This window comes from Corvus moneduloides, chromosome 19, assembly GCF_009650955.1.
Source record: "Corvus moneduloides isolate bCorMon1 chromosome 19, bCorMon1.pri, whole genome shotgun sequence".
NCBI lineage: Eukaryota > Metazoa > Chordata > Aves > Passeriformes > Corvidae > Corvus > Corvus moneduloides.
Window position 1 is genome coordinate 3,313,081 of NC_045494.1, and position 13,429 is coordinate 3,326,509.

Here is a 13,429-nt window from a genome sequence, read left to right on the forward strand (position 1 = left end):
TGGTTTATTTTCCATGATTATTACTGGTTTGCACACATCTATCTACAGGAACATTTTAGAAATCCAAGCAAGTGGAAAGATGTCCTTACCCTGAGAGCTGTTTGCATAATAGAATTGGAAGAGCTTTGCTTGTTGAGCCAGAATTTCTTTCAGCATGTACTGTGCTTTATTGAAGGCAAAGGGAAGACTTTTCACATAAGAATGCAAGCTTTGGGGAACAGCTGTAAATTTTTATGTCCTAACATTGAATCTTTCTCTAACCCTTTTATTTTTCAGCTGAGAATCTTGGCTGGCTTTATTCTCAGGTGTATGGTGACTGGTCTGTACACTGATTCATTTGCCAGTACAGACAATCAGTGAGGTATCACAAACTAATGAACAGAGGGACACCAATACTGGAATTATTTTTCACTTTTTTCATACAAATGACTTTTTGACATCACCAGGAGGAGGGTTGCAGCTGAGAAGGGTGTTTAGTGCTAAGGGAAATACCTTTTTGCTATGGTGTGGATTTTGCATGCAGGGAAGGGTGTAAATAAGTGAAGAACTTGGGTGATGCTGCCAGCCCTGCCCAACCCAGAGCTGGCTGTGCAAAAGGGAGCTGCTCTTTAGAGCATATTTTATGGAAGATTTTTTTATTACATGGTTCTCAAGTCAAATTTAAAGCTGATCATAAAGCAGATCTACCTTCACATCTGTAAGTTTTATTAGCTCGGGAGATGAGTGCTTAGACTCTCCTTGAAGTTAAAAGTAACTTCAGCACGAAGGTGCTAAAAGCTTTAAGTGTGGTGTGGTTCCATCACAGCTCCCTGGCAGATCTTGGCTCCTCCTCAGAGCAGCTGTTCTCTGTCTCCCTGGTTATCATGACCTGGTTTGTTTGCACAGGCTGCTATTAAAATACACCGAGGCGGATTCACACAGAGCCCGACTCTCCCAGACAAAAATAACTTAAAACCCAAGTCTAGTATTTACATACCCAATGCACAACTCATTTATGGTGATTGCTGATTCTATTTATATCAGTATCATACAATTATAGAATCGTTAAGTTGGAAAAGACCTTCAAGATCATCGAGTCCAACCATTATCCCAGAACTGCCAAGCCCACCACTAATCTGTGTCCCTAAACACCATATCTACAAACCTTTTAAATCCCTCCAGAGATGGATATTGATTTTAGAAAGCAAGAAACATGCCACCCTTAATCTGTTTGAAGATATGGATGTATTTATAGGCTTTCTTTGGGGTGGGTTTTTGCAGGAAACCCTTGTTGGTGCATCTTCTCTAGGAAGCGCCTTCCTGCAGGAATAATCCTGCTGCTTCCACAATCCTTACTCAAACATAGAGATGCAGATTTTGGGTCAGCAGGTGGGTGCTGTAAATACTATGTTCCCTTCCAGATTGACATTTCACAGGTTATAGGCACAGAATGATTACTTGGCAAGAAGGACATTTTCCTCGTATTTCCAAGTTTAGGAGTTTGAGGAGTCCTGTCATTTCAGTTGTATTCTAATACTGCATTAATGTTCACAATAGCAGTGCAACTCTTTAATGTGAAGACAAATACATAGTTGAAGATGCAAATTTATTTATAAGTTACTATATTTTCACCTAAAGTATACTCATATCTCATGTGATTTATTTCTTAGCCTCTACTAGTATAAGCAATAGTGAGAGACCTAATGGACTCAGGAACTTTGGTTTCAATATCCAGCTTGTTTGAATACTTTCCACTTGCTGAAAAAAAGAAGAAGAAAAAAAAATTTAAAAGAAAAAAAATCATAATTTTGTTGCAAGATGATGCTTATCCATAGGACAACTTTTTAGCAAAAACTTTCCTTTATAGCAATAACCCTTTTGTGGCTGCTCTGAGCTGGCTGTTGTGCCTCTAAATTAATTTGATTTAATTTGGGGATACATTGACTATCATGTCAATGATTCAGAGGTTTTTCCCTGTCAAAGTTCAGCTCTTTCCATTCTTGTTCTCCAGAGATTCTGTCCCAAAATGCAGAGGCTCAGGGGCACCAGGGCATTCGATGAGTGGTGCAGAACCCTGGGTGGAGAAAACAGAGCCCCGTTAGCTTGACCATGGTGCAGTGTCCCTCTGCTTGTGTTCTTCCAAGGCTGGACGAGTGTCCTTTGTGAGCCCTGAGAATGTGCTCATTGTCTGAAATAGGAAACAATGTGTGCCTGAGGCAGCAGAAGTTCTTTGCAGCTCAGCTCAGATGGCAGGTCCAGCCCAGCACCTGCCAGGTGCTTTGCAAGAAGGTTGGAAATGGTGGCTGGGCTGTTTCCAGGAGAGCCAAACCTCTCACCCTGAATCCCCTCAGTGGGCCCCTCTCCAGTGCATCCTCCTATAAGTGCACAGATTTACTCGTGTTGCATTAATTCAGAAAAAATCAATATTTAGTATTGGTCTATTGTACAAGAGTTATTCTGCCCTTTCCGAGTTATCCTTTGAGTCTGAAGATAGTAATGCAATGTTACCCTTCCTATCCACATGCAGGGATGTTGAAGGGATGGACAGAGAGGAAAGGGTCAGGAACAACAGGAAGAAACATTCACTGCCTCTATCACACACCTGCTTTGTCCGAAGATCTGTTACAGTAGTTCTGAGATGAGCACATTTACCAGTTTCCTCCTCACCTCTCCACAATATTCAATGCCTCATTTTCCTGAAATATTCATTTTTTTCTTGCACACAAATTAATTTCATTCTGGTACCACCTTTCTATTTTTTAGCATGCCTCTGATCATTCTTTCCTCCTTATCAAGTGTTTTCTGCATTCCTCAAAACTCTTCTTTCTACAAGCCTAGTTTCTTTTGTTTTCTGTTCTGAAGGAGTTGCGCTCAGGCTGTGGCTGTATTTAGCCCCCTTCTTGGCTGGGCTTTGCCAGAAAATGAGTCTCTTATGAAAATAAAGGAGGAAACCTGTGACAGCAAGTTTTGTAACAAGGACCTGTCCTGGGATGTGCTCCCTGCCCAGCCCTCCTGCCATGCCGAGGACTGAGACCCTGCTGTCATTTATGAAATTACAGGAGTTTGTAGGCTGTTCAGTGGAGACTCAAAGCATATAAATGAATTGCATCAAGCTTTTTGCAGATCATAAAGGAAACAGAGACTAACACGAAAAATTTAATTTTGTATTGTAGGGCTTTTAAAAAGAATGAAACAACTTGACAAAGAAAGTATCTCTTGCCAACAAAGGTTTATAAAAATATTTCCTTTTTCCTTTTGTATCCCAGTAATTCTGAATATTTAAGCCTCTTTATCTCATCACCTGATGCTGATGGATGAAACCTTTCTGACTGCTTTTCATCAGGATCCAGCTATTAAAACTTCTGTGTCTGTCTGGGATTTTTTGTCGAAATATCTGAAAATAAAATTTTCTCTCAACTACTCATATCTTATGGAAGGAAAGCCTTGCATGTATCCTGACAACTCTGCCAATGTATTGCTGCCTTTGTTCAGCCTTTTTTCTGTTTTTCTCTTTCCTTGCAGTGTGGCAAAGGGGCTGAAAACTTCGATAAGTTCTTCACACGAGGACAGCCGGTGTTGACGCCTCCAGATCAGCTGGTCATTGCTAACATAGACCAAACAGATTTTGAAGGGTTCTCTTACGTCAACCCCCAGTTTGTGCACCCCATTGTAGAAAATGTAGTATGAAACAGCAGAACAAATCCCACCGTGGGGAACAGTTGTAACCCTACAATTTTTAGGCTTTTGCCTTGTTGATTCCATTTGGGCCTGGAAATTGTAGGGTTAGAGGGTGTAAGATGAGGGAAGGGCCACTTAGTCAGGATTTGGGCTTTGCAACAGCAATGTTGTCTTAACAGGAGATAAATTAGTGTACGGTGCCCACTTTTTCTTCTAGAAGTCGCCACTGACTTGTTGAAACTTACCCATGTTTTGGTACGTTCTATTTTTGTAACTTCCCACCGTCCTTTTGCTCTCTTTTCCACTCTGTTATGTTGGAAAAAAATCTAACACGTGGTCTGAATGAGAAGCCACCTCGAGTATTTATTCCATGGGGGCAGATGCCAGGAGGTGGGAACATCCTCCCCGCACACCCCGGAGACTTCAGAGGCAGCGGCAGCACCAGAGACTGAGCAGGGTCAGCTCTGGGGGCAGAGGCATTGCAAAAACATGGCTGAAAGTGTTTGGAAAATATGGCAGGAAAAAAAAGTTGGGAATGGGTGGGAGGGGGTGTGAAATCAAATTAGACCCTGAGGCTTGGCAAACTGATCCTGTAAGATCCCAAATAAAAGTGCTCGGGTGGTGGCCACATCTCTAGGATTTTTGCTAGGAGTAGCATGTGGTAAACTCAAGGGTGAAATTTTGTCTTTACTAATAATAATAATAGTAATAATTTTAATAATACTTTTGTGAATTTTAATCTCCATGAGATTATTCTGTGATCCAGGGTGCCATTGTCTGTTCAGTTGGTTTAATTTACACCACTCCTCATTTACTGTTAACTGGTTCTAATACCAATATTTTACTATAAAATTTATTAACCTGGAATGTAAAACAAAACTGTAATTCCTTAAATCTTATTTACATGTGTTTATTTATAGTCTGCAGTGTAGGGCAATAAACTGAAGAAAGCATTATGTGTACTAAATTAACAAAAAATGCAGCCCCAAGTGACTTCCTGATTTCTCCAGAATAACTCATGAAAATCAAGTGAGATTTAATCTTAAATAATCAGTTTTAATTCAGAAAATTTTGGGCTGTAGAATAATCAAGCCTGAAAGAAGCAGCACCTAAAACTCGTTTTATTGATAGAATGGAATTTAATACATTTTACATATGTTTCATGCAATGAATTTTGCATGTTTAGTAATAACTCTTAATAATAAGGGTTAATAATAAGCAGATCTATATTATTGACATAATCATATCAAGCATAAAGAGTATTATAAAAATTTTATAAAACAACATGTGCTTTGTTTGTGAAAGTTCTTGTTCTGAATGACACCGTTTAGATTTAGCTAAATGTTTTCTTGCTATTGTTTTGATTTTTACTTTAGGTTTTGAATATTGTTACTGGCTTAGGGTAGAATCTCTTTTTTTTTAAAGTAGGTATACTTTTAAATAATAATTGCTACCTGCAGGTTTTTTACGAGGTTCAAATAGGCTTTCATTTCACATCTGCTTATTACTTGCAGAGAAGGAAATAGACTTTATTTGCAATGATGAACACTGTTATTAATACAATCTTCTCCTCTCCTATCACTTAGATAAAAAATTTTGATATTTCCTCTTACAACTTAAGAGAAGATATTAACTCAAATATCAGTAAATAATGTTTTGTGCATATTTTGGTTTTGTTACAGCATGTAAAATAGTAGTTGATGCATTTCCCTTTTTTTTTCCCTTCTGCCTTGATCCCATTAGCAGCCACAGGCACTTTTTGTCTGTCAGATGTGCATGATGATGCCAGAAGCATGATGTCTCTGTTGCTGCATGCAGACTGATTACAATTTTTCCAGCATGTGAACATATTCAAAAAGTAAGATATTTGCCATAAAAGACTTCAATTTATACTAGATTATGTAATGGGGTGGGGCAGGAGGGGAACCTACTTTCTAATCATCATTTATGATAATAAAACACAGAACCTGTGCCAAAGATTCTGTCAGAAAGATCCAATCCTGCCAAGTGGTAGCCAGAGGGGTGGGTTGGACCTCGGGGGGTGACCTGGGTGAGTTGGGCAGTTTTGAGGGAAACGTGGTTGGATGTGATGGACGACTGTGTTGAGCTTCTGCACCTGCAGAAAACCTATTGGAAAAAGTGGGTTTGGGGCCAGGATGTGCAATCTCCATACTCCAGGAGTCCAGTTGTTGCCCTTAGTCCTTTTGTACCCCCAGCTCCCACAAGGAGCATCTTGGAGTGATCAAACCCTGACATTTGAAGATGTGGCTCACGAGGGGCATTGGCCAACTGACAGGAACTCAGATCGTTGCCTAAACAAGCAGGACTCCAAACTTTTCAAACATTTTAGGAGTAAAATTTTTAAACTTTTCTGTGTCAAATATGTTGTCAGCCAAGACGGGGAGTTCATTTTCTCCTTTGTGTATTATATACTTCAAAAACTATGGTATTCACCATAAAGCATGTGGCCTAGTGCAGCATTCATTACTTCGTTCTCTTTTTTTTCTGAATATTATTAGCCTGCCAACGTTTAGTAAAATCTGGGTACCATGCTGTAGAAGACAATAGATTGAATTAAGATAAAAGATTACTGAGTCTCAGATTTTAATAAAGAAGGGACTCTTAGCTATGCCAGTCTGCCAAGAGGTGCCACTGTGCTTGTTTTAAGAATGTGAAGTGAAAAAGACACTTTTGAATAAGGAAAATACTGGGAGAAATACCAGCACACAGGTCTGGGGAGTAAGCAAAGCAGAACACAGGCGGAATTGAACCAAGCCAGGAACCAGGCAGGAGATCCCCTGGGTAGATGTTCTCACAGTTCTGTTTTCCTGATGAAATCTCAGTTGTCCAGGGAAGTCCCATTGCTGGCACAGCTGTGACAGTCAGTGCTGTTCACACCAGGACATGGCATCATGGGGCTGGTCTGACACTGGGACAGAGCCAGTCTGACGCTGGGACAGAGCTGCTCATCTTCTGGCTACTTCTCATAACCAGTTTCTTCAGCCCTTGTGTTTGTCTCGCAGTTTTTCTGATGTAGAAGCAGAAATTCCTCTTTAACGTCATTACCTCAGGTCCCCGGGCTTGTGACATCTGTGTTGTCTTCTGGAGGTTTCTGAAACACTTCAGAAAAAGGTACTGTGAACTCATGGATCCTGCAGGAGCAAGGCAGGGTTGGATAAGGCAGGGATTAGTTGTGTTACCTGTCACTGCTCTTCCTGGTGCCCTCACATGTGAAGGCTCATGCTCTGACCTTTCCCAAGAACTCCCACTGGCTGCTCAGAATCCAGAAATTTATAATGGCAAGGAAAACCTGAAGTATCCGGACTGAATTTTCATCTCTTTTTTAGAGTCAGATGTTATTTATATAATATTTTTCACAAGATTTGGTTTTCTAGAGAACATGTATCAACAGAAGGAGAGGGATTAGAGCTGCTTCTCTTTCACTTGTGTTTGATAGCAACTGTAATCCCAACACCCACATTACCACCAAGATTCCCAAAAAGCAAATTGAAAATTGTACTGCACTGAAGCTGGGGTGGAAGTTTTGGGAACTGCGTTTCCATCCCTATGCTTGAGTCCCAGATTGTTCCAGGGCAGCCCCATTCCTGCCAGGGGAAGGCACAGGTCTGCCATGGAAAACTTCCAAGGGATTTTCAGGGATCAAATGGGACTTAACTGGCTCCTAGGCAAATTCCTTATTTGGGCATCTGGGTGTTTTTGTGCACCTTTGAGTCACCAGAGCAGGGTGGTGGAATTCCAGGACAACCATTTCACCTACTGGCCAGGCTTGGTGCTATGAGCAAGGCTGGCACATACATGAGAAGGAGAGAGCATATTCCCGTAATAAAATACTCCTTCTTAATCCAGTTTGGAGGAGAAATGCAATTTAGCTTTCTGATCCTTCATTCTTTCCAGAAACACAATTGAATTTCGTTTTACAAGCTGAAGAAAGTTCTTCTGGAAATCAGCTGTTAGTTTAAAAAAAACTCATCACGTCTGAATGCTGTTGGCTTTGAAATCCATCGTGTCTTTTGGGGTGAATCCAATTCAATAATGCTGGGCTTCTATAAAATTAATAAGGTCGAGCAAGAGAAGAACTTGTCTTCTAGCTGGGAAGATGACATGTCCAAGGATGGAGTGGTACCACTTGCAAAGTGTTTTCTGAGCCAGTGCCTCTGGATGCAATCCCAGTTAAATGCCATAGGAGACACATGCAGTGAGCACGGGGGGCGGATCCTGCTTAGCATGCAAAGCATAGCATTGGAAACAATAATAATAATAATAATAATCCAATAATAAAGCTTTGATGCAAGTAGAAAGCATATTTACAGTATATCGAGTTTACAGTGGGCTTTCGGACCTTCTGGAAATATTTAATGTGATTTTCAGTTCTTTCAGTCATTAGCATAAGTTATTGTACATAGGTTTTTAGTCTCTTTGCAAATGTGAGCGTGGGCTGTGTTTGATGTGTCCCCTCAGTAGGTGGGCACTGAGCTGCCAAGTAGTCAAAAAGCAGACAAGCTAAAAAGCACTTTTTTTCCTCGGCCCCACACTTGTAGATGGGATCTGAAATAGCTGAGTTGCAGAAATAAGTACGAAATAATTAAGATTTGACTCCATAAACATGCACGATTCCCTCACTGTGCCAGTAGCAATTGGGAATTAAAGAGCCTTATCAGGAATAATCATCATGCACTACAACCTTGAGAGGGAGAGGGCCACTTGTTAAACTCTCTGTCTCAGTTACCTCATCTGTAAAATGGGGGTAACAATACTTACTGACCTCACAGGGAGCGGTGAGGACTTCTTAGGCAATGTTTCTAGTTCACTTTTAACCTGAAAAGAGTTGTGTAAGTATTATTATAATTTTTAATATTAAATCAGCTTCTTGGATTCACATGGTACTGCTGGCTATACCATGCTGTTTCTACTTTTTTATAGAACTTTAGTAACTCTGCTGAAACCATTTAAAGAGAAATAAAATCAGATCTGATACGTTTGTTACAGAATCTGGAGTCCAGCTTTTGTACCTGGAGTCAGGGTGTGGCAGGGAGTGATGCTTGCTGATGGTGTAGGTCAGCTGCACTTACCTCTTTTCCAGCTACTGAGATTTTTACCGGCAATTTAAAAATTCCATGTCAGTGGAAGTCTTAGCAGAACTGATTATTGGAGGGGGAGATTCCCTTTGGGTAAATAAAGTCAGCACAGCTGTTTTCTAGTACCGTTTTTACTGACTCCTGCTGAAGGAGGAGCTCTGTTCTTTGTGCAGCTGGTTCGTCCATTACAGGTCGATATTTTATGTTGATATTTTTATGTATTTCCGTGTTGTAAATGTGTCTTTGTGCTTTTGTTTTTCCTTGTCTGTGACACCATAGCTCAAATCTAAAAGAAAACTGCTCCAGAAGCTGTTTTTATCTTCCACTGATGTCAGTTGACCTAAATAAATAAATAAATCAGGTCTGTTAATGATTTGAAATTGTGCAGGATGAGTAGCAACAACATTGACACTCAGCTGCCACTGAAGCTCATTTCTCACTCTGGTTACATTGGACACTCTGCAGCTGATGTTTCATTACTTTTATAATTATTAATGACAGGAATATTTTAATAGCAAGGAAAATTATGTTCCTATCTTTACAAACATTTTCCTGAGAACTATTTGAATTTCTTTTCCTTCTCTTTGAACCCCTTGAGGCAACACTGCCAAGGGCTCCGTCCTTCCAGGGTTTCACACACTCCTGGCTTGGGTCCCGAGGCACCCAGGGAGCCACAGATCACTGGGTGCTGAGTGCTTGGCCAAGAGCCCCAGTTCACTACAGATATTCATTATATTCTATGTTCATACCCATTGCTGGCCTTGGGGCAGAAAAACAATGTTCTTGCAGGGGTAATAAAAATTTAATCTATGGCTCGTTCCCTACCAAGCCTTTCATTTATTCACTCCTGTATTATCAAAATGAGTGTAAAAAATGCCAATTTCAACAAAATGAAGCTCATTGACTCTTTTTAAAATGTGCATTTCCCAACACTCTGTGGTTTTGCACAGGAATACAGAGAACACCTGAAACTTCTCAAATGACTCTATGTTACTTTAATGGGTTTTTTAAAATATGGACTAATCCCACCTTGAACTCATTAGTATTTTAAATATTATTTTAAGACTCAAATGTTGTATTTATACAGAGGAGAACATTATTTATTTTCATATTGTTTATCTGCAAGATGCTACCAGAAAATTTGGAAAGGCCATTCATTTTTCAAAAGATTTAAAAACCAAAACCAAACATTGGAAGTGTAGTGGGCAAGACTGATGTACAAATTACAGCATCTTTTTTTTTTGTTTCATAATTCACAGTATCTTCAATCTTTGTTTGCATGAAATGCTTTTGTTAAGTATAATTGTAGTTTCAAAGCAAGTGTGTATCAATAAAAATACTGATCATTACTTTTGTGAGAGTTTGGTCTGCCTTTATGAAATTTCCTTTCAAAATTGACTCCCCTAAGGCCAGAGGCTGCAGAGAGGTTGGTGGGATCAGCCACAGAAGTTGCCCAGTCTGGACCTTGATTCTTCATTCAGGCACAGAATTTTAACCTGGGCTCATTTTTAATCCTTGTTAATGAATCAAGAGGAAAAAAAAGGCTTAACTGGGGAAAAGATATATCTGGAAGAGAATTTCTATGTGCTGACCTCGGTGGTGCTGGGCTGCTCCAGGCGTGGGTGCCACAGGGAAATACAGCCCCAGGAGCCAAATGAGGTCTCAGATTGGAGGGTCTGGTTCAAAGCTTGATGTGAGACTGGTGCTGGAGGGATGTCCCCTCCTTAGGAGCAGCCAGACCCAAGAAAACTCAAATTCAATTTGTCACTTTGAGTGTGTGAGTTCTGGATGGTTCATTCCACCCCCTGCCGCTTCTTCCTGGAAAGAGGGGCTGTTGCAGTGATTAATGACCCTCAGGGACCCTCCTTTGTAATGCAATATCTGGTTTAGCACTCCTGAGGGACAGGATACGACCTCCCAGTTCCACCAGCCATGTTCACCCCACGTCCACCAGCCTCGTTCACACTGACATGGTTTATTTTCAAAACTCGAAAGCAATGTCCAAATATTGTGACAACTTGTCAGACAACTCCCTTTCCTGCCTGCTCTCGCAGGATTGAACCTCATGCTAATTCAGTTATTGGGTTCGTTTAGTTTGTAGAAGTCTGGCTGAGTTTGCCCAAAGGAATGGTTGAAATTCCAGGTTTTTTCCCAAAGAGTCAGTGTTTCCAGTCCACTACACATCTGTCATCCAATGTGCTCAGCTTCTGAAGCCCATGAACACATCTCAGACCTTGGGAGCTTTCTGCAGAGCAGGACAGGGACTTTGGGGAGGCATCACTGCCCTGAGCTCGTGGACACAAAGTTGGTGCCTCCAGGGCAGGAGGAAGTGGGTCCTCAGCTCTCCATTTTGCCAGAGCTGCATCTCCAACTCCTGGGCTGGGCAAGATTTGTGGCCAAACCACCACAGTGCCCATCCATGGGGCCACTGGCTTTTGGAGTGAGAGCTTGGACATGAATGAACCTCTGAACACTCTCCTTGGGGAAAGACAAGCCTGGTGGAGGTGTGGGTGGCTGGAGATGGACTCACAGGGGTGGGAAAGCCCCTGGCCGCCCCATGGCCACACTCTGCATCGGTGGTCTCATGAGCAGGACAATCCCCCAGCTCCCAGCAGGATGAGTCAGCTGTCACAACAGGGTGGTGAGAGCCTGCGTGGGCTGCTCTGGTGTGAGGCTCAACACTGTGACAAGGTGGGAAAAAGGGGAAAAGATCTATAACAGTGCATCTTTGTTTGACTTTTTCTAAGCAGGCAAGATTAGGCTGGTGGTTCTGGGAAGAATGAAGTGTTAAAAGCTTCTGCAGGAGAGGCTGAAGCTCTCCATGCCTGCCACAGCCGTGCGTGAGAGCATCTCCATCAGGAATATTTCCAGCATGATAAATCACACCAAGTGCTCATGCCTGCCTCCCCCAGCCCCAGCCTCTCTTTAGAGATTTGGGTATTTGATTCAGAAATCTCAGAATAGTTTTGCAGAGCTGGTGTGTGAGCTGCAAATAAAACCAGCTCCTCTGAGAACAGCTTGGGTAGCTGAAATGATGACTGCATTAATTACCACGAGGTAATTATAATCCCACCTGCTCCCTGGGGAGCCATGGTAAAGCAAAGGCAAATCAATCAGGGGCCCAAATCAGGACAGCTGTTGCCATGTTTGTCCTCAAAGGGATGTTTTCCCTGGCTGCATCTGTCACTTGTCACCTTCCCAAAGTGGTGCTGCACCCAAAGAAAATTGGGGATCTGACCAGGAGATCAGCCAGTGGCAGGGCTGGACCCACAGAGTTTCCTGCAAAGGTTTATTTTTTGCCTTTTTTTTTCCCTGCTTTTCCAAAAGAAGGGCATGGAATGAGGCAGATGTCATGGGAAATGAGTCAATGCTGTCTCCTTCTCCAAGGACTTGCTGCATTTGCTGCCAGGGTGACAGTGTCAGACACCAGCTTCCACTTCCAGTGCTCATTACTGGTCCCTGAGTCAGTGCCTGCCATCCTACCCCAGGAGAGGTGGTTGCACAGTCTGATGAAGGAGAGGAAATATTTCCAAAGCCGATTTAAATCACCATACCTGGGTGAGGAAAATAAAAAGCCAAACAACCAACCCCACAGTGGAAGTTTGCTTAGAAATATTTTAGATCTTACTCTTGACCATCAAGGCTGGCAAAAATCACCCGTCTCTTCACACGCTGGCAATGAATTTTGTGTGTGTGTGTGTCAGACAGAGAGAGAGAGTTTGGTCCACATCTGTCCTATCTTTCCTATTTTTCCTGTTTGAGGACTTGATCCATCCCCCCTTACCTTGCTCCTCTCTTCAGAACACTCCATAAAACTCAGTGCCCGTAACAGAGAGGCTTCCTAATCCATATAAAACATTCTGTAACAATTTAAATAAAACCTCATTAAAGCTTCAACATTTTCAGTGACACCTCCAGAGAAACACTCCTTTAGCAGGATTCATTTTCCTCTCCTTCATGTGTAACTGTCTGGAACGCTGATTAGGTGGGATTTCAGGAAACATCCATCAGAAACAGCTATAAAAGCTACCAGCAAGGAGTGCAAGAGCAGAAGAAAGGAAAGGCCAGCGGTAAGAGCATCCCAAAACTCCTTGGATCAGTTCCTGGTCCTTTTGGGATAAGTCATTTAGCATTCTTGTGCGATTGACACTAACATCATTAAAAGATTGGTAATGAATTTCAGTGCTATATAAATCACACGGAAAACTATTACCCTTAATACAAGCATTATGAGGCTTTAATAATTAATGTCATCTAAACTTCTTTCCAAAACATGACCTTTAAAAACGGATTGCTGTGGCCAGAGCCATCCCTCATCCTACCTGCAAGCAGCTGCTTTCTAGCCAGCCTGGGTGGCTGCAGTGGGGCTGTGCTGGGGAACCTGGATGGGTCCAGTCCCGGGAACAGCTCCAGAGGGAGCCTGTGAGTTGGTGGAACCTCCACTCCTTGTGCTTCAGGATAACAGAAAACACCAGTAGTGAGCGAAAATCAAATCCAGCTTGTCTCCTTGTAAGGGCACTGCCCTATACAGTGAAAGGGTGGAATGTGGGCACTCCCTGCCCTTTCAGACCTCCTTCCCTCCCGTGTGGACATGCTCAGATTCCCAGGCAGCCTGGGTGCTGGTGCCTGCCAGCCCTGGAACACGCCAGGGGCTAAAGGCTGCACCTGGCAAAATT

General features: G+C 42.1%; 1 protein-coding gene across 3 annotated transcripts in view; it reads left to right on the forward strand.

Moving 5' to 3' along the window:
- PRKCA (protein kinase C alpha) overlaps window positions 1–10,102 on the forward strand; it is a 153,805-nt gene extending 143,703 nt beyond the window's left edge. For 2 of the 3 annotated variants that reach the window (XM_032128884.1, XM_032128885.1), the window contains one exon: window positions 3,502–10,102. In XM_032128884.1, coding sequence (XP_031984775.1) covers window positions 3,502–3,666 — 165 coding nt within the window. In that variant the 3' untranslated portion in view covers window positions 3,667–10,102. The other variant, XM_032128886.1, reaches the window with a different exon arrangement.
- Window positions 10,103–13,429: the final 3,327 nt, after the last annotated feature.